Genomic DNA, 21919 nt, shown 5'->3' with positions numbered 1-21919 from the left:
AAACTGAAGATGCCAATATCCTGTAACTAAGCAAATCCATGCTTTGCTATATACCCTAACTCCTTGTTACCAAGCTGCAGAAGAGATTTAGAAAATTATTTAATGTGAAGTTGTTTATAAAAGCAAAAAGATGGAGAGCTTCCCTGATGGTTCAGAATTCACCTTCAAATAAATGCAGGAGACACAGGTTTGATCCTTCATCTGGGAAGATCCCACATTCCATGGAGCAACAAAGCTTGTGCATCACAACTATTGAGTCTGTTCTCTAGAGCCCAGGAACCACAAGCCCAGGCAATAACTGAAGCCTGTGCACTCTAGAGCATGTGCTCTGCAACAGAAAAGCCATCAGAATGAGAAACCCTCACACCAAAACTAGAGAGTAGCCCCTGCTTGCCACAACTAGAGAAAAGCTCACATAGCAATAAAGCTAAAAATAAATAAATAAATTATAAGTAAAAAAAATAGTTGCCAAACTATTACTTTGCCAACCAAGGTCCGTCTAGTCAAGGTTATGGTCTTTCCAGTAGTCATGTATGAATGTGAGAGTTGAACTATGAAGAAAGCTGAGCGCCGAAGAATTGATGCTTTTGAACTGTGGTGCTGGAGAAGACTCTTGAGAGTCCCTTGGACTGCAAGGAGATCCAACCAGTCCATCCTAAAGGAGCTCAGTCCTGGGTGTTCATTGGAGGGACTGATGTTGAAGCTGAAACTCCAATACTTTGGCCACCTGATGCGCAGAGTTGACTTACTGGAAAAGACCCTGATGCTGGGAAAGATTGAGGGCAGGAGGAGAAGGGGACGACAGAGGATGAGATGGTTGGATGGCATCACCGACTCAATGGACATGGGTTTGTGTGGACTCCGGGAGTTGGTGATGGACAGGGAGGCCTGGAGTGCTGCAGTCCATGGGGTAGCAAAGAGCTGGACACAACTGAGCGACTGAACTGAACAGATAACGATCTATTTTCAATAAAAAATGACATACTGGTGAAAATAAATGAGCTACAATTACACAGATCAGCATGTATGAATCAAATCAAGGTAAAGTTGGTCAAAGTATCAAATAATGGGAAAAAAACAGTTTGACTCAATTTACGCAAAATTCAAACTGTGCAAAACTATGTATTATTTATATACACACACGATGGTGGTAGTTTAGCCACTAAGTCGAGTTTGACCCTTGTGACCCCATCGAACTGTAGCCCACCAGGCTCCTCTGTCCATGGGATTTCTCAGGCAAATAGTACTGGAGTGGGTTGCCATTTCCTTCTCCAATATACATACATAAATACATATAAAAAATGGAGTGAATAAGAAACACAAACTTGAGAAAGGAGGTTACTGCTAGACTAAATGGATGGTGAAGTGAGTCCTGAGGGATTCAAAGGTGACTTCACAGGTTTTGGTAATGTTCTATCTTTAAAGTGGGCTTGTGAACATGATAGATCTTCATTATTGTTGTGCTTTGCATTGAATATGTAAACTATACATTCTCATGTGTAACTGGTATAGTATATTTCATAATATAAAACAGTAAACTATTAAGAAAAAACAAAAGCAATATATTTCTTTCATTGACTATTGAGTATATGCTTGCCCTTTGTCTTTCTCACCCTTTAAATTTTGACCTCAGAGTTTTGAAAAGATTATTATGACTAGTAGGGAATAAATTACCGTGTTTCTTATTGGAATCTTCTTGGGTTCTGGAGGCATATCCTGTGGAACAAATTTCACTGGTTCCTTAATCTGCCTCCTTGATCGTTTGGTCCCATCTGGTAAGGTTTCCATGGCCATCTCTGCTTCCATGTCACTGCTCCCTGCCTGGTCACATTCAGAACACTGCCTACATAAAGAGAAAAATATTATTTCATACATTTATTTTTACCTTCCAGCATTAGCCATGGTTTCTATAAATACAAAATGCAGGTATATGTTTAGGATATATGAAAATGTACATAGGAACATGTGACCATAGGCATATAATGACCATACATACAGAAAAGCACATACATTCCTTTAAGAGTAACAACAATACATGAAAAATGTCCAAAGCAACTTCATGTATCCCTAATAAGTATCATAAAAACACATGTAATACTGCCACATATTGAAGTGAACGAATGTAAGAGGCCCAGTACTGATTAAAAAGATAGTTTCCCTTAGGAAATCGTGATTTCTCTTCAAATGATACACATTGTGACATCAGAAAATCAAAGTCATTCACTGACCGACTCTACTTGTCACAGCTGTAATATCCTTGCATCTTAATTAACGGCAAGCTGTGCTGAATATACAAACTGAGAAAATTCTGTAAAAATTCATACTCATTAGCACTGTAATTTAATACCAAATTAGTATTTATTTTAATAGCTTTAAATTTTGAACTCCAATAACAGAATTAAATACAAAGTATCATGTGCAGCTAATACAAATGCACTATTGGTAACATGCAAATTAAAATTTAAGGTATTACTTTTAATATCTTAAATTCTACATTTAAGCAAAAATTTTAACACTAAAAAATTTGACCCGTAAGAGTCAATTATCATTAGTTACCTAAAGATTTTTATATAACTGTTGTTAAAAACCAAGCACTTTATTCCTTGGATTCATAGATTACCATCAAATAAAAATATTTTTAACATACATGCATTTCTGCGATATGGAAACAAGTATCTTTTTAGAATGAATCACTGTAGGGATTTTTTCTGTTTGTTTTTTAAGTGACTTGTTTCCCCTTTTGTTTCTCAGTTTGAAACTATATTCCTTGTCAGGATAGTCTCTAGCTTCTCAAGCTCATCCCCACCCAAAGTTAATACATTTAGGTGACAAAGAAACTTGCTTTAGAGCACTCAGACAAATAAAAATGTTATGCTCTGAAAACCACAAAACACTGAACAACTCAGAAAAATCTAAAAAAAAAATCTAACTGCTAAGGCAGAAATTTATTCCCGTTTCAAGACAACTGCCACACGATACTTGCAGCACATAAAGTCAGTACAGATGAAAACACTATTTGCAGCTCTTTCAACAATCTGTGAAACACTGTAGTCCTCATGTTATAGCCTTTAAAACATGAAAAAGCATCTCTGCTACATTAACTGGTACACAAGATCCTAAGAAACAGGATGTTTAGGGTAATAATAATGAAAATTCATGTTAGGAATTTATGCCAAAGGATTACCTTCATACTGAAATACTAACAGATTTTTCTCAGTTTGCTGTATGTTCTTGATCCTCAGCATTATATACTCCAACTTATATTAAGGAGGTTTTTTTAAATCTTTATTATTAAAGGAAAACAATTTCATTGTATATGTGTGCTGTGTGCTTAGGCACTCAGTCATGTCCAACTCTTTGCGATCCCATGGACAGTAGTCCGCTGGGCTCCTCTGTCCACGGGGATTCTCCAGGCAAGAATACTGGAGTGGGTTGCCATTTCCTTCTTCAATATACATACATAAATACATATAAAAAATGGAGTGAAGCCCTTTGTAAAATTTTTATTATTAAAGAAAAACAATGTCATTGTATAATAATGCTAAAACACATCCATGATTATGACAAAGTTCCCTGGCCCTGGAGACTACCAAAGTGGCTTTCAGCTTAGAAACACACATAGGATACTTATTAACACTGCTGATATTCTAATATGTGACAGCAGTTTCTCTTAAATTCCGGTTTCAAAAGCACTCACAAATCAAAATCAAAAGTAATACATTCTACTATATTTGAAAAGAGTTGACCAGTATGACTGTCTCCAAGCAAATTGATAAAAGAGCACTATGAAAAAGATGGGCTTCTCTCAGAGCTCAGTTGGTAAAGAATCCACCTACAATGCAGGAGACCCCAGATCGATCTCTGGGTTGGGAAGATCCACTGGAGAAGGGATAGACTACCCACTCCAGTATCCTTGGGCTTCCCTTGCGACTCATTTGGTAAAGACTCCACCTGTAATGCGGGAGACCTGGGTTCAACCCCTGGGTTGGGAAGATCCCCTGGACAAGGGAAAGGCTACAGACTCCAGTATTCTGGCCTGGAGAAATCCATAGACTGTATTGTCCATGGGCTCGCAAAGAGTCGGACATGACTGAGCGACTTCCGCTTCACTTCTTGAAAAAGTAATCATGTGAAAATGGTGAAAGAATCTGAGCTTCTTAATAAAATGGACAAACGTAGGTTTATGAAATAAAACAAAGAGTTCAGAAAACATGCTTTAATGTATTTGATAAATAAACACCTTTTTGTACAGATTACCATTTAAGACTCTGGGGTCTAGTCTTTTCTAAAACTAGAAGTTGTGTAAAATTTGTATAAAAAGAATAGTCATGTGCCTTCCAAAGATCCCCGTGGCCTATATTCTTCTTATACAGAATCAATCTATTAGAATTTGAACATCTGTCTTTCTCTTGGACTAAAATTAAGGAAAGAATAAAACTTATAAGTATCATAAACTTTTATCAAACATCTGTACTGATTCAACATGCCTAAGTTAATGAAAAAATTCAGAAACATAAGTCAAATGTTTCTAGATTTACAAAGAATGGTTGAATTTAAATATACAACTAGCATAAAGGACCACTACTAGAAGTAAAAGCCTTTGGTGACACTAATTTAGAAACAAAATACTAAACTACACTTAAACATGAATATGGAGGCAAATCCTTGATAAAAAGCAAAAAATAAAGAATTTGAAAAGATCTTATAATAAAGAGAATTATAAACACACTAAACAGAATTCATGCCTTAAGAAACCATTGCTAAGACATTGAAATAGCCTCAATTAACTTAAAATTCAGTAACTGCTGCATCTTTATGTATATAATACTGTAATAAACATTTATGTCTGAAGTATTCTTACCACAAAAAATGATAACTGTGAGGTGCTGAATATGCTAATTAGCTTGATTGTGGTGATTATTTCACAGTATATACATATACCAAATCTTTATGTTGCAAACCTTAAGTATATACAACTTTTAAATGCCAATATGTCAATATTATTGGAAAACATTATAAAATTTTCAATTAAAAATATACTGAAAACTTTATTATGCATCAATATGTTGTAACACTTCATCTTATACTGCTGAAACCAAGAGCAACATCAGTTCTAACATCTAAATGCTCTTCAGTTTACTTACCAATAACTGTTTTTGGTCTTTCTTGGCATCCTCGTAAGAGGAGGGTCCAGACATCCAAGATGGTAATGGAGTTTACAGGTATCACACAATAAAAGAAGATGCTGATCATGGTTCTTCTTACAAATTCCACAACTTTGATAAAGGCAGCAATAAAGGATTAGAATAATAATTATCATAGTGAATAGTTAATTTATGGCGTATTTTTAAATTTTCAAAATTTCACTGTGATTTAACTTAGTATTTCTTAATTGAAATCAAATATTTTTTCATAACACATATCTTTTTATAATGGCAACAATCTAAATACTTTTGAGAATGTAGAAAAATAGCTTAGATCTAGTATAAATTTAAATTTTGCTGGAGTCAAACTATTCAGAGAAGGGCATATGTTATTTATTCTAACATCATCTTAATCTTAATTATTACTTAAAGCCCATGTAATCAGACCAAATTTCCTCTAGAAACAAATTATTTAACAAAAATATTTTTCAATTTTATACCTCTCTGAAACTAAAAAGAAGTTACTTTACAAACAAAATTCAGTTTATTTTCTACCATTAACTGTAAATCTTTCAAAGAACCTTCAACATGTAAATAAGTTACATATGTAAGTCTTTTTACAGAATCAGACTTTGAGTCTTAAAAATATACCAATTGATATTTATTATAAAGAACTGGAAGTTTTATTATTGTTGTTACTGTTGTTTTAGATTTTTGATTATTCTTAAGAAATCTAACTTTTCTTGTGCAAAAGGTCAACTACTCCTGAGAGCACAAACACCATGATCTGCAAATCCAGGGTGTACTTATATTAGGATGCGAAGGGTGAGGAAAAAGTTGCTGAGAACCTAAAAAAGCCATACATATACAGAAACAGCAATGATGGTCGAATTTTAAGTAACCTTAGAAAAAAAAATCAAATATACACGTATACAACAGAGACCAATACTTGGTCTCAAAGTTGCTCAGAGTATAAATGAAAAACTTACTAAACTGTATCCTGAAACAAAAATGAGCTGTAGTGATGAAAAGTCAGAAGCATAAGTGATAAGCCTGACAGTTTCAAATGAAACAATTTTATCTGGAAAAGCTAGACTGTGACAGTGCTAGTCTTCATAAAGTACACTATAGACACTAGTGAGCTTTTCCCACATTTCAGAGAAGTTAATTGCTATTATCTATGGAGAAAGCCTCCAAGCTAGAAGAGAAAGTAGTTATTGAGACTGAAATTGTTGTTGCTAATTCTGAGAAAGAAAGAGATTGTGGGGAGAATATGTATAAGCATATACATAAGCATATTTACTTGTGTGTGTGAACAGATACATTTGTGTGTGTATGGATACACACAAACATACTTGCATCTTCTAAACTTTTCTCAATTAGTTTCATCAGCTACATGAAAAAAAAGTTAAGATCCAAACATACTGGTATGGAAAGAGATCTTAATAACTATATAAAACTGTTACAATGGTGAACACTCTAAAATACTGAGCCAAAAGAAAGAACAAAAATACTTGGGGAAATGAAATTACTACAACTGAGCACAGAGAGAAAAAAAAAGTAGACAGATTCAAATCTAAAACTTATCTTCATTATCCACCACTACCACTGTACAAAGGCAGTAATTCAAACTATAATATCCAACACTACCTAAAAACACATGTAAACCTCTAAAACTCACTTAAGCAAAATAAAATATAAATGTACATTTATCTAACATATTGCTTTAACTATTTAAGAAAATAATCATGTACATTACTTAAAAGTCACTTTCCAATTCTCTTAAGAGGACTTTTCCATGGAGCTTGTGCACATATAACCCCAGTTACTTAAACGATACAAAAAGTGATCTATCATTAAAAGAGGAGCGGTTCTATCCTATCATCTTTCAGTCTGGAAAGTATCTCTGATGAAGGTATTAATAAAACGAACTTCAAACACATTTAACTTTAAATTCTGATATAAACATAATTCATTCACAAATATTTAAAGCATCTTGCTACTAAAAAGTATTCATTTAAAAACACCCTCTATCAATCTGTCAACATTTCATTACTTGCCTGTAAAGCACTGCAGGAAGAGCAGATGTCTTTTGTGTGCCCCCTTCTTTCTTACTTGGCTTTCTCTCCTTGGGTGCTCGCAAAATTGCCGGTATGTTCAACTTCTATTGATTTGAACAAATGCAGTTTATTTTGTTTTCAAAGAAAAAATATAAAGCAACATTTTTCTTTATGCGCCGTTCAAGTCAACTAATATGCTAGGATTGTGAGGGGGAAATGTTTTACAAGCTTTTACACTGGCAAAAAGGACTAAAATGAGTTTTTGTCTCATAGTCACTGCTGTGAGAAGCCTATAATTACATACTTTCATCAATTTTCTCTGGATCACTAAAACATTGTGAAAATTAAACTTCTACTTTAGCTTTAAAAGTGAAAGACAAGGACAAGAATTCAAGAACTTAAAAAAAAAAGAACACTTGACAAAAAGAATATTGAGGCCGTTTATTTTCTTCAACACCACAGCTACACTAGTGCTCCAAAGGTTAATTAGAAAAATTATCTTATTGGACCAAACTCTTCACAAAGCGAATTAGATTCTCTTTGGGTTTCTACTAATCTGTAGTATACTGGCTTCTCAGACAGCAACCATCTATCAAAGTCATTTCTCAGTGGCCCAGTGGGCCAGCATCAGTTCAACCAACCGGAAATAAGTGTCCTGCAAGTGGTACAAACGAATTCTACTTCTGCTGTGTATTTTACATTTGCACACAGAAATGCATGTGCTTCTGTTTCAAGTGATTTAATAAATTAAAATGCTCTTTCACGACTTACACTAAATAGATCCTTATGAGACAAACTTGCAAATCAGGCCAAAAGACAATGCTAGCTTGCCAAATAAACTAATAGGCTTGCATTCAATATTAATTTCACTAAATATAAAATATAAAACACTATAATCTTCAAAATATTCACCAACAGCCTATCAATAGAAACGAAGGTCAATTGTGCATATGTAACCATTCATTCTCACCTCTTACGTTATGCATTATACTATACGCCACGTACACCCTGTTCACAAAAGAAACATCTTCAAAGTGAGCGTGGCACAGTACATATCAGTATGTATTACTTTCTAAACTAACGTGTCTACACAAACTATATAATGAATTTGGCTCTTTATAAACCTTTCAAATAAGTACCACAAAAAATATCTGTTCTTTAAAAACCTTCCTTCATGAATAAAACTATTTCCATAGTGAAAAGACCATAGCGAGTCTCCATCATCCTTAAATGACTGAAATTATTCAAATGAATTATTAATTTAAGAATTAAATGCACAGTACTAAAAAAAGCTTTAAAAGAAATCCATTTGGCAATGATTGTTCTTTTCAATACCAAGAACTGTAACAGGCTCAACATGTTCAAGGATAAAGTAATTTCTTTCATAATTAAAATAAAACTAATGAAGGGAAAAGCTATACTTTAACATTAAATTTCAAAAACCATTTCTTATAAGTTCAAAACCCATCAACATGAAAATAAATCCAGTTTTCCTTTTACATTTCCCCCATTTAAAAAAAAATAACAACTAATTATAGCACAAGAATAGGACAGAAGAAATGTGGCAAGGAATCTAAAACCGCTATGGAGAGGCAGAAGAATATAGGAGGAGTAACTCATGCTTCAAATCTTAGCTTCATCACAAATGACAGGTCAATCAGTTAGAGCAGATGAAAAAATTTTGCAAACAAGATAGCTGTTAAAACAACCATATTAAGCTACAGGTTCTCAGTAGGCCGCTTGCAAAGCTCTAGGTGCATTTCAGGCAGAAACCATTATCCCAAAGGATTAGCTGGTCCTGATTAAACAGAATTCTTCAGTTAGTGAAGTGACAGTTGTATTAGAGATCCAATCTTTGAAATCATACAGAAAGCAAGAAGAGGAGAGAGCAATTGGAAAGAAACTAACCTGCCCTGTGATTCTGCCTAGTAAGGCCCATATTCCTTGCCCTTCACTTCGAAGTTTTCCATTCATGTTTTGTAGTTCTTCTAAAGATTCACAGAGCTATAATGCAAACAATTCAAATTAGTAGACCATTACAATATTCAGTAACATATTTGAAAATATAATTTATCAATGTCCAAAATATCTACATTTCTATTCCATATATATTTAACACATTCAAGTCACAATGCACTGAAAAATGAAAGTCTGCAACTACAACTATTTAAGCAGCACCAACAAAAAGTAAGCAATTATGTTAGCATTTTACTAATAATGATACTTACATTATAGTTTACTATATAATTTCACAGACACACTAATTAACCCTTATGAGTGTATCAAGATGCATTCCCACCATTTTTCCAATGAGAAGAAAATGATATACATCAATAAGTCAATCCTGGGGACCTCCCTGTGGTCCAGTGGTTAAGATTCCGCCTTTCAATGAAGGGGATGCAGATTTGATCTCTGGTTGTGGAATTAAGATCTTACATGCCTTAGGTCAAGTGAGCCTGAGCTCTGCAACTAGAGAAGCCCACATGACGCATTACCGAGCCCTCGCACCACAATGATGACCCAGCACAGCCAAAAAAAAGTCAATCCAGATTTTGCTCATGTTACTTATTACCTCACATTTAGTCACAACTTGCTTTTATACATTTCTTCATGAATTTCATCTTTAGAATGAAGACGCAGAAGAGAAATTTTAATTGGTAGATTTTTTTTATCAAAAGTAACAAAACAACTTAAGAAAAACAGTAATTCAAAAGTAAGTTTTAAAGTTTTCTGTAACTTAGAAAGATAAATGGAGTCAGACTGTTGGGCCTCAAACCCCAGCTCTACACCTTGACTACCTTTGTGAAGGTGGGCAAATTACTTCAGCTGTTTTAAGATTCAGTTTATGCTTCTGAAAAAGGGAGCAGTAATCATATGCCACATTATAAAGCTGAAGTGAGAATGAGAAAGTTAACACAAGTGAAAATGCTCAGAACTGTGCCTGGCACATAGAAAGTACAGTGTTAGTGACGATAATGAAGATAACGAGGGATTGGAATTACAGACAAGTCGCAGAAACGCCAGAGGAATTTCAAAATGAAACATAAATAAAAAATCACAAAAGAAATCATCAATAAGATATAATTACATTACATTGTTTGCTTTACCTTATTATATTCCACATGAAGTTTTTCTTGTTCATTCTCTAATTTATCCTTTATATTCTTTTGTTCAGCCATATTCTCCTGAATTTGAATCATGCGCATATTTCTCTCTAGTTAAATTAAACATCCAATTTTAGTTTAGAAGAAAATAAAAGCTGATATACAAAATACATAAAGGAAGAAGCTAGCCATAGAGAGGATCACATGGATAAACTTAGATACTTTTAACTCTACTCACAAATATATTAAATTAGCATTTTACAACAATCCACAACTTATTAGGAAAATAAACATACTTGATATATGTAGTAAGACTAGTAAATTTCTAAACATTGACAGTGTATCAAATATTTCTATCGGCAAGTATTTCTATCGGCAAATTGTTCTCAATGAAAATGTGCATACATCAGGGCCTATACTGACCGAAATAATAATTCACAAAATCAGCAGTGAGAGCAGGTTGCTTATGCTTTCTCCTTCCATCCACACTAGAACTAGTATCTGAATTGTCCACTGGGAAGATATCTGTACTGATCCCCATTAGCTCTGCTTTCCGCATAAGTTTGCGAATGGCTGAAGCACTGCTAGTGAGTGGCCTGGGCAATTTTTCCCTCGGAACCCAGGCCTGGGGTCTGGTGGATCGAGCTAGTTCTGCTTTGGCACGATACTGCTGAAGCCGGGCATTGATCCTTGCCTATAAAAGAAACATATACAAATTTTAAAAGATATTAAAATGGAACATACTTATGACTTTTATTTCCACACTTAGCAAGAGTAAGAATGATCAGAAGTTCCTCTATTGAGGCAAATAATATCTATCCACAGTCCTTAAAGTATACAGAATAATTCTTGGGTTACAATAAATTAGTAACAACTGCCCTAGCCTATGATTAGTTGTCAAAAACTAGTATAATTAAGCTGAAGCTTCTCAACTAGCCTGGTACTAGTCTTCATAAATTTACTTATTTTACATAAAAATATATTTCATGACAGGCAAACTAATCAAAGTCTTTGCATATATGAATCTCAGACTGAAAAAAGATGTGGTCAACATATTGCACTGATAGAATAATTTCCTTTAAGCCACACTCTTTAATGTATTAGAAACATATTTTATAAATGACTGCTTTGTTGAGACTAGATGATGAGTAATGTATTCAACCACAAACTATACTCTTGATTTAACTTAATGACAGACCACTTTCTAGGTAATTTCACAATTACACTAACCAAATTTCACAATTATACATCACATATCAAAGATGCATGAGATCTTAAATTTTTAACTTCTTTTCTTTTGGCCAAGCTGTACAGCCTGTGGGATCTTGGCTCTGTTACCAGGGATCAAACTGGAGCCCTCAGCAGTAACAGTGCAGAGTCCTAACCACTGAAACACCAGGGATTTCCCTGAAATCTACACCCTTGAAAGAAAAAAACACGAGTTTTGGAATGAATCTCATACCTGTGCTTCTGGTGATAACTGCTTCTCTCTCTCTTGTAAAGACATTTTACAATAGGATTGTAGAGCCAAGTAGTTTTTTCTCTTCCACTTTCTGTCTAACCTATCTGCATGTTGCTTACAATAAGCAAAAAATGGATCTGCTATATCCTATATAAAAAAACAGAGGGGGGGGAAATGAACATTTTTACTCCAAAGGGCCATTTTTTAAAAAGTCATAAGAGATAATATTTCCTTTTTGAAGAATATACCACAGTGCTGGTTATTCCTAAAAATAAATTACAAAATTAAGTTTTATACATAATGATAAAAATTGCTGCTTTAGGAACTTAATCCTGTATACCAAATTTAATTTAACAATTTTTTTTTCTTTATATACGGCCTTGTGGATTTAAAAATACTGAAGTCAAAACTTAGGTGTTACATTAAGTTATACTTGTTAGCTAAAAAAAAAATCACTGTTTAAAACAAGATATTAATAGTCATAGGTAGAAACCATCATTAAAGTTCTTAATACATAGATTAATATTATAAAACAACAATATTATCTAGAAAATATAGGACTAGTCAATACAGTTAAGTAGGGCATTTCTAACTGACGAGAAATGCACAGGCAAACTGGGATAAAACTAGATTAAGAAGGCCAGGCCTTATTTAAGGGGAATTTAGGGGAGAATGGATACATGTATATGTATGGCTGAGTCCCTTCACTGTTTACCAGAAACTATCACAATAAAGTTTGTTAATCAGCTATACCCTAATACAAAATAAGATGTTTAAAAAAAGGCCAGGCCTTGTCAATAAAACACTTCAGATATTCTCTTTAACTCTTTACAAAATTCTAAAACCGCAAGTGGAAACACAGCTCTCTCAGAGTCTTATTTTATTGTATTACCTTAATGGGTACATATTCATAAATGACAGGATACAAAAACATAAAAGGAAATCTACTATCAAAAATAGGGAAAAAAATTTAAATATGTAGGCAAAAAAAAGCATTCTGCAATGTGACTGCCAGCAAAGTAACAAGTAGTTCATTCTTCAGGTTTGTCCCAAAGAGAAAAACAGATAAGCTGCCCATACGGTAAGTTACGTTAGAGTCTCTTAGTAAGGTGGGGTTTTACAACCCAAAGAGAACTGATGATGCAAACAAAAGAAGAAACAAATGAAAAGTACAAAAAGAAAAATCATCATATAGTAAAACCCAAAGTGTCCTTAACATTAAAAACAGTGAAGTATATAAAGCAATTTTCTAGTATGATATTCACAGATGACACAATATAGCACTGGTAATATTGTAATTAGAGAATCTGGATATATAAAAACCTGGACATAAAACCTGGCCCCACCAATTAAAGGTTTTTGTGGCTTTAAACAAGTTGCTAATTATCTCTGGGTCTCTGTTAACTCATTAACAAAACAGATTTAATAATAATTACTTCATATAGGTACAGAAATAATACAAAAATGTAGACAGGAGATTGGATTCTCTCTCTCTCATTCACACTCACACACAGCTGCTTTCTCACAACATGCTCCACACATCCTGGCAATAGGAGAGAGTAAGTGGAAATAAAGAATATATTGAACTATAGTCAAACTGATCTCAAGAACCATTCTACTGTCTTAAAGTAGTAGGTAATGTTGAAATTGAGTTATCAGAGAAAGGATTCATGCTTGCATAGGTCAGTTAAACATTAGAATCAAGACTCTGACTTGGTAAAAAGACAGTCATCTCTGGTCAAAAATATATATGAAAAGGATAAAGTAGCCCAAGTAATTTTTCTTTTGTTTCATGACTTGGGATTGGGGACAATAAATCAAGACCAAGGAATTAATCTTGTTTAGAGAATGAAACAGATATACCAAGCAACCACTATCCATTAACATCTATTCTCCCTTTTTTCCCTTTAGTACTAGAATCTTTGGAGTTTCTACTGGATACATGATGACCTTGCTAGAAAATTTCTGCTCTAGACCCTCAGCAGCTGAGTAGGGCCATGTGATAAGTTCCAGCCAATGAAGTTTATGAAATTTCTTAACCAGACCCTTGAAAGGAAATGTCCACTCTTCACCTTCTCTTGGTGGTGATAAACCATCTCTGACCATGTGAGAAAGTACAACAAACTAAACGAATATGAAGCAATAAGTAAGAGGCACCTGGTCCCTGGAACCAAACTCCCCGGAACATAAAATCAATCTGGAATCATAGAAAGAATTTAACGTCTTCCTTATTCAAGTTACTGGCTATTCAATTTTATTAAACCATTCAAAATAGTGTGCTAATTAATAATCTGGTTGACTTGGAATATCCCCTCAACTTGCCTAGAGAAACTTCCAAGACCCTATTCCCACTAGAAAATGTAAAGGGAAAAAAACTTCCTGAATATCCACCACGTACCAGGCATAGTGCCTGTTTTCATACTATCTCATTTATCTTCTATCACTACCACATGAGGTGAATTCTATTATTTTAATATCAAATGTATAGATAGAAAACTGAAAGCAAGAGAGGCTAAGTTGCTGACCCAAGATCCACTGCTAGTAAGTCAAAGCTGTCTTTTTCAACCATTGTCTGTCATCAGATTTACTTAAGGACATTTCCAAATAGAAATGACAAAACTCTGGAGATTGTTTTTCAGTAGGTCTAAGGCAAAGAGTTCTAAATGTGAATGCCTTGAGAAACAGTTACTGGTAAACATAAATGAGTAAAAGGATATAAAGATGCTGGGAAATTATAAGAAAAAAATAATGATGGAAGTAGGAGGGAAAGCAGAATATGCGGTAAATGTTGGGGAACTGTGACAGACTGGAATGCCCCATCAACTCAAGTTATCTTTTTACTGTACTATTCTTATCAAACAAAATGTATCTACAGGTCAAATTTAGCTTGTGGACCTCTGAATCTCTAGAATCTTAAAACCAAAACAATTTTTTTCAAACAAAGCTCCCTGACCTAATACTGATTCAGCAGTTCAAAGGACTATAAGCTGAGAAACTGTTAGGGATCTTATACATTAAGAACCAACTGGCACTTGTAAAAACAGAGTATTTTTAAGAAAAGTAGAGAGGCTTTATTGGTATATGCATAAAATTGTTTATTGAAATCAGAAAAGTATAAATACTATCATGAGTTAGGAGCATGACATATTTATCTTCTCAGTTACACCACCATCTTTTCCACCTCACCTCAGCCATTTAATTCCTATGACTGTACCTATATTCTGAACTCTTTCCATAATATAATTCCTCAAGTATTCTAAGCATCACCTTTCATCTTTCCTGATCACTTCTTTTCAGACTCAAACAAGTTTTATCACCTTTCAGGTCTCCAATGTACAGACTTTTATCCTTTGACTGCCCCAGAGCCCATGCACGATTGCCCTCTTTATCTGATTATTTCATGGCCCATCTATTGTTTGTTTGCAAGGTGCAGTCCTCTCTTCACTTGTTCCTCTCTTCCTCATCTAGCTTCACTTGACAAAACCTAAAGCACAGGTAAATCCAACTCTTCCCCTATTTTAACCTGTATCAGAGCAGCTGAACACATTCCCAAATTAATTTCCATTCCACTTTTATAGATAATCACTGAACATCTTCATCTCTAAAACTTTCAGTATCTCCTCTCTATTCTTAACTTGCAGATGATGGCCTTATTTACTTCACTGGAGAAGTTTTGAAGAGAGGAGAAAAGCAATGAAATGAGAACTTCCACAACCTCCGGTCACTGTATACCTCAACCTATCTGCATGTCTACACATATCCTCTAATCTCCTGTTACCAAGGATAAACTGCTCAATGTTCCTATATAAGGTTGACCTTCAGTTGTGATTAATTCCACCCCATCTTCCCTCCAGCAATTCTACCTCCTGCACATTTTTTTCTCTCTCAGTTCAGTCGCTCAGTTGTGTCTGACTCTTTGCGACCCCATGAATCATAGCACGCCAGGCCTCCCTGTCCAACACCAACTCCCGGAGTTCACTCAAACTCATGTCCATCGAGTCGGTGATGCCATCCAGCCATCTCATTCTCTGTGGTCCACTTCTCCTCCCGTCCCAATCCCTCCCAGCATCAGAGTCTTTTCCAGTGAGTCAACTCGTCGCATGAGGTGGCCATCTCTACTGGCATACTAAAAACACTGTAATATCCTTTAAGGATACTTAAAAGACATTCCCTGGGCTCTCATTTGTAGTTCACTTCAAAGTCCCCCTTAAAAGGAAAAATCTAAAGCCCTGCCCATATTAGCTGTCTTCAATTCTGTTTCACTCCTAAGTTTTCAACTACTCTCAACTTCTCTAATAGCTCCTCTCAAGTGAAAACTGACCTTCATTTTGACAAATCCAATGGTCATTTCTCATTCTTAACCTTATTCCTTTGAAACAACTTGTTTACTCTCTCTTTGAAACACTTGTCTTAGTTGTTGGGTTTTTTTTTAAACCTCACTAATGACTCTGCCTCAGACTCCTTGGTAGATTCCTCCTTATTTTCCCAAATTTCAATGCTGTTGAATGCCAAGGTAGCCCTATGACTGTCATCAGAACTCTTCCCATCTCCTTTTCCTCTTCTACTCTAGATAATTTCACCTAGTCATCTCACCATAAATACTATCTATACCCTGACACTCCCAAACCTGTATCTTTAGCCTTGATTGCTTCCCTAAACTTCAGATTCTGATAATCAACTACCTACCTGATGTCTCCACTTACAGGCCTAATAGGCGTTTTGAACTCAACATGTCCAAAACTGTCCTCAATTTCCTTCTCTCCTGCAATAAATCTGCTCTTCTTGCAGTCTTTTCCACCTCAGTAAACCATAACTCCACTATACTAGAAGCTCCACAAGAACCTCTTGATGAAAGTGAAAGAGGAAAGTGAAAAAGCTGACTTAAAACTCAACATTTAAAAAACTAAGATCATGGCATCCTGTCCCATCACTTTATGGCAAATAGATAGGAAAACAATGGAAATACTGACAGACTTTATGTTCTTGAGCTCCAAAATCACTGCAGATGGTGACTGCAGCCATAAGATGCTTGCTCCTTGGAAGAAAAGCTATGACAAACCTAGACATCATATTAAAAAGCAGAGACAGTACTTTACTGACAAAGGTCCGGCTAGTCAAAGCTATTGTTTTACCAGTAGTCATGTATGGATGTGAGAGTTGGACTATAAAGAAAGCTGAGTGCTGAAGAATTGATGCTTTTGAACTGTGGTGTTGGCGAAGACTTTTGAGGGTCCCTTGGACAGCAAGGAGATCAAACCAGTCAATCCTAAAGGAAACCCAGTCCTGATTATTCATTGGAAGGACTGATGCTGAAGTTGAAGTTCCAATACTTTGGCCACCTGATGCGAAGAACTGGCCCATTGGAAAAGACTCTGATGCTGGGAAAGATTGAAAGCAGGAAGAGAAGGGGACGACAGAAGACGAGATGGTTAGACTGTACCACTGACTAGATGGACACGAGTTTGAGCAAGTTCGGGGAGTTGGTGACAGACAGGAAAGCGTGGTGTGCTGCATTCTCTGCTGTCGCAGAGTCAGACATGACTAAGCGACTGAACTAGAAGTTCAGAGAATTCACCCTTTTCCTCTTTTTGTTTACCCCACAATCTCTCAACAGATATCTACAAAATCTGTCATTTCTTATTACCTCTGTCCTTAACACGCTAAACCATTCTACCTGTTCTCCCTACTTTCACCTTCGCCTCTCTATAGTCTATGCTGAATACAACCATCAGGGTCATCCTTCTAAACATCAGCTGACTCACATGTTCTCTATGCAAATCTGATGGCTTTCCGTCTCACTCAAGAGTGTAAATCCAAAGTCATTCTCATGTTCTTCCAGGCCCTACATGCTGTAGCTGCCTGCCCCCTCTATGACCTCCTTCCTCTCCTCTTACCAAACACCAGCCCCCACCTCTGTATCAGCCAAACCAGTTCTTCGTGGTCCTCAAACCAAGCATGTTTCTACCTCAGAGCCTCTATATTCTGTTCCCCCTGCCTGTAATGCTCTCCTCTCAAATAAACATATGCTCCCATTTTCCTTACATTTTTTTCCACAAAATGTCACCTTCTTAGAGAGCCCACCTCTGATCTCCCCATATAAAATAGTACTGTCCTACTTCCCTTACTCCCTACATACTTTATCCTGCTTTGTATTTCTTCATAATATTTATCACAATATAGCAGTGAGTTGAAGATAAACCCTTAAGTCTGGGAGATAGGGAAGTGATTACTCATTTGTCTCAAAAGTACTGATATTTTCTGGTAAGCTTTTTCACTATCTGCCCTCTCCCAACCTGCCACTCAAATGTAAGCTACCTTAAGAACAGTTTATTTTGTTCACTGTTAATCTCTATAGGCTCCACAGCAAAGCCTAATACACAGTAGCTCAATATAGCTGTTGAATAAATATGCTGAATGAATGACAGTAAAAAGCATTAATCTGTAATCCTTAAATAGTTCAAAGGTAAGAGATAGATAGGCCAAGAAGCTCCACTGAAGTTTCTGATTCTTCTAGGGAATCTTATTTCTGTATTTACAGCACTTCTTGTCCATCAGAGGCACCCGTGACATCTTTCAATGTCGTCTTGTAAGACTCTTTAACATTTCATTGTGTTTACTATCTAACCCCATCTATGTGACTTAAAGCTATTTTTATGCTCCCTGAAAAACTCCTCCACCCCCAAACCTAGAGTTTATAGTGTCCTGCACATATGCACAGGCCCTCAATCATGACTGACTGATGTTAACTGGGTACTATGAAGTTATGTTTGAATATAAATTTCACTGTTTGTAAACAAAGTTTAGGTCACCCCTTAACAAAACAACTCAGTTTTAGAACATGAATGCAGTAAGGACTTACTCCTGATAGTCACGTTCCACAAATGCTTGCTGAGTTATATAATTCAGCCCTCAACTGTGATGCCTTTGCAAACACTACATGATTAACTATTTAACATACAGTTTTAGTTTACTTTTTAAGAAGTCTTGTACTCAAATCTAAAACTCCCAGAATATGAAGACCAAAGAATAAAAACAATAAATCTAAGCAAGATTTCTTAATTTCCTGAATCTAGTACTTGAAATTTCTAGAACCTTTTACAGATGAAAAATTTTAATGCAAATTCAATGCCCAAATGCTGGAGAAGGAAATGGCAACCCACTGCAGTGTTCTTGCCTGAAGAATTCCATAGATGGAGGACTGGTGGGCTATGGTCCATGGGGTCGCAAAGAGTTGGACACAACTGAGTGACTAACACTACACTAATGCACAAATGCCTAGTGTCTAGATACCAAAAAAGAAAAATTTGACAATGTATATATTTTCTGAACCATAAACAAAACCATATGTACAAGCTGTTTAGTATCCTTTTGTATAAAAACTGAAAGTAACCAACTTAAGTTTATTGATATCTTATTCTAGCTAAGAATCTGTTTTCAATTTGATCTCATTTTTAAAGGTCTATTTTTTCCCATTTTTTGCATTTATCACTTGTTCATTTTTCACTTTTATGACTTAAGTATTTTATCAATTCTTAAAACTCACACATATTCTATGCAAAATATGGTGGTCTAAAACCAAGGTGAACTAAATCTAAATTTATATTAAGAATTTTATGTAAATGATATTTATTTAAAAAAATAAAGCAGTTTCTTTACCCATCATTAAAATATTTTCCTTATCTATATCTTTTATATAAAAAATAACACTAATCTAGCTAACAGAAAAATAATACTTTATGAAAGCAAAATTATCCTTTGGCATCAGATTCTACAAAAACATTAGATATTAACTATTTATATTAAGCTCATTAAAATCTGACATTAATATTTCTTTCTGGCAGGAAAATACATATGATTTAATGATTATATAATACTTTATTCAATTCTACTTTTCATTTTTTAACCATATCTGTTAAAACAAAAAGAAAACCTATGTTAATTAATTCTGCAGCCTAAAGTTCAACTTATGCAATATCTGTTTATCTAGGAAAAGTCCTAATAATCAGCTCTGCACATACTTAGGAAATATCCATTTGCATTTATTATATATTATTATTTCCTTACACATAGTCACACCATTCCAAATTCATTATTTTTAATTGCGGTTTATAAGCAGATAAAAATACAGTCTTAAGGTAGACATCAAATTTAGACACTGACACAAAACTCACAAAGTTAACTGAAAAATGATATAAACTCTTTATTAAAAACAGAACTGGTGTGTGTTTACCCTATAGGTTATTTCTTATTTATATTATTCAAAAAAGATGTGAGGTGGCTTATTAAAATATGCAAAGCATAGGATAATTTAATTAAGCTTTAATCATTAATTTTAAAAACTAAGGACTGAAGTGTGTGTGTGCTTAGAAGGTGAGAGTGAATAATGAAACGAAGGGAAAAACGAAGTAGGAAAAAATAAGATGAAGCCCAGACCTACAGAATATTCCTTAAAGTTCTCTGTGTAAGATTATAAAACCAAAGTCAATATTAACTTGGAAAAAAACCAATGAAAAAAAAAGTCTTGAAAAGGAAGGACTTCTGAGCAGCCAATTCCAATGTGATGAGGGAGGCTGGAAGGAAAGGGGATGACACTCTTAAAAGGCAAAGATCACGTAACAGATCAAACCCAGGGAAAAGAAAGGCCAGAACATCAGAATTCTTCTATTGTGAAGCAAGGAAGGGAAAAATGGAAACGGTGACATTTTCATTTGTTTCTTTCTTTTATCAAAATAACTGATTCTTCTTTTCCTTCTTTTAATATCTGATAAAAACACTACTCTTCATTTGATCTAAGTATATGGGTGAGCTACAGTGAAAGGAAATAAACTGCCAACTTCTTAGGCTGAAATAGGAAAAGGAGTACGTCAAGGCTGTATATTGTCACCTTGCTTATTTAACTTATATGCAGAGTACATCATGAGGAACACTGGGCTGGAAGAAGCACAAGCTGGAATCAAGACTGCCGGGAGAAATATCAATAACCTCAGATATGCTGATGACACTACCCTTATGGCAGAAAGTGCAGAGGAACTCAAAAGCCTCTTGATGAAAGTGAAAGAGGAGAGTGAAAAGGTTGGCTTGAAGCTCAACATTCAGAAAACAAAGATCATGGCATCTGGTCCCATCACTTCATGGGAAATAGATGGGGAAACAGTGGAAACAGTGTCAGACTTTATTTTTTGGGGCTCCAAAATCACTGCAGATGCTGATTGCAGCCATGAAATTAAAAGACGCTTACTCCTTGGAAGGAAAGTTATGACCAACCTTGATAGTATATTAAACAGCAGAGACATTACTTTGCCAACAAAGGTCCGTCTAGTCAAGGCTATGATTTTCCCCGTGGTCATGTATGGATGTGAGAGTTGGACTGTGAAGAAAGCTGATCACCGAAGAATTGATACTTTTGAACTGTGGTGTTGGAGAAGACTCTTGAGAGTCCCTTGGATTGCAAGGAGATCCAACCAGTCCATTCTAAAGGAGATCAGTCCTGGGTGTTCATTGGAAGGACTGATGCTGAAGCTGAAACTGCAATACTTTGGCCACCTCATGCGACGAGTTGACTCACTGGAAAAGACTCTGATGCTGGGAAAGGTTGGGGGCGGGAGGAGAAGGGGATGACAGAGAATGAGATGGCTGCATGGCATCACTGACTCTGTGGACATGAGTTTGAGTGAACTCCGGGAGTTGGTGATGAACAGGGAGGCCTGGCGTGCTGTGATTCATGGGGTCGCAGAGAGTCGGACACGACTGAGCAACTGAACTGAACTGAACTGAGCAAACTATTTGTTAGCTGCTGACTCCCCCAGCCATTCCCTTCCAACATATTCCTTTTTTGCAAAATTCATTTTCTCTGACAGAAACTGAAAATGTCAGGTTTCACCAATTCATCTTATCGCACTGCTAACGACAGCCATAATGACTATTTTGACACATGAGATAATGGGACAATCTACTGGAGTGAACGTATGAGAAAATTTTTCAGTCCAAATGATAAGAGAACCCTCTCCCCTCCTCCTCTGTTTTGAATTATATAATGAAAGAACACAGTGCTTATTTAGAGCTATTCTAGCAATGTTGAGACCATGAGACAACAAGGTTAGGAACCAAAAAGAAAAGCATATTGATATTGGTAGAATAGAAGAATAAAAT

At 35.3% G+C, this 21919-nt stretch overlaps 1 protein-coding gene across 5 annotated transcripts in view; it reads right to left on the bottom strand.

Moving 5' to 3' along the window:
• Positions 1-21919, bottom strand: part of PHF14 (PHD finger protein 14) — a 223572-nt gene that overhangs the window by 141972 nt on the left and 59681 nt on the right. For all 5 annotated transcript variants that reach the window (XM_088833499.1, XM_055420498.2, XM_055420500.2 and 2 more), the window contains exons 8-14: positions 11771-11917; positions 10732-11002; positions 10312-10418; positions 9113-9208; positions 7205-7308; positions 5145-5276; positions 1675-1843 (exon numbers count right to left, since the gene is read on the bottom strand). In XM_088833499.1, the coding sequence (XP_088689625.1) occupies positions 1675-1843; positions 5145-5276; positions 7205-7308; positions 9113-9208; positions 10312-10418; positions 10732-11002; positions 11771-11917 (1026 nt within the window). The remainder of the gene's footprint in view (positions 1-1674; positions 1844-5144; positions 5277-7204; positions 7309-9112; positions 9209-10311; positions 10419-10731; positions 11003-11770; positions 11918-21919) is intronic.

The sequence above is a fragment of the Moschus berezovskii genome, chromosome 3 (genome assembly GCF_049115385.1).
Source record: "Moschus berezovskii isolate FMDL1 chromosome 3, NW_MosBer_1.0, whole genome shotgun sequence".
NCBI classification, from domain to species: domain Eukaryota; kingdom Metazoa; phylum Chordata; class Mammalia; order Artiodactyla; family Moschidae; genus Moschus; species Moschus berezovskii.
The sequence above is the reverse complement of the archived record's forward strand: the minus strand, read 5'-3'. Positions and strand labels throughout refer to the sequence as shown.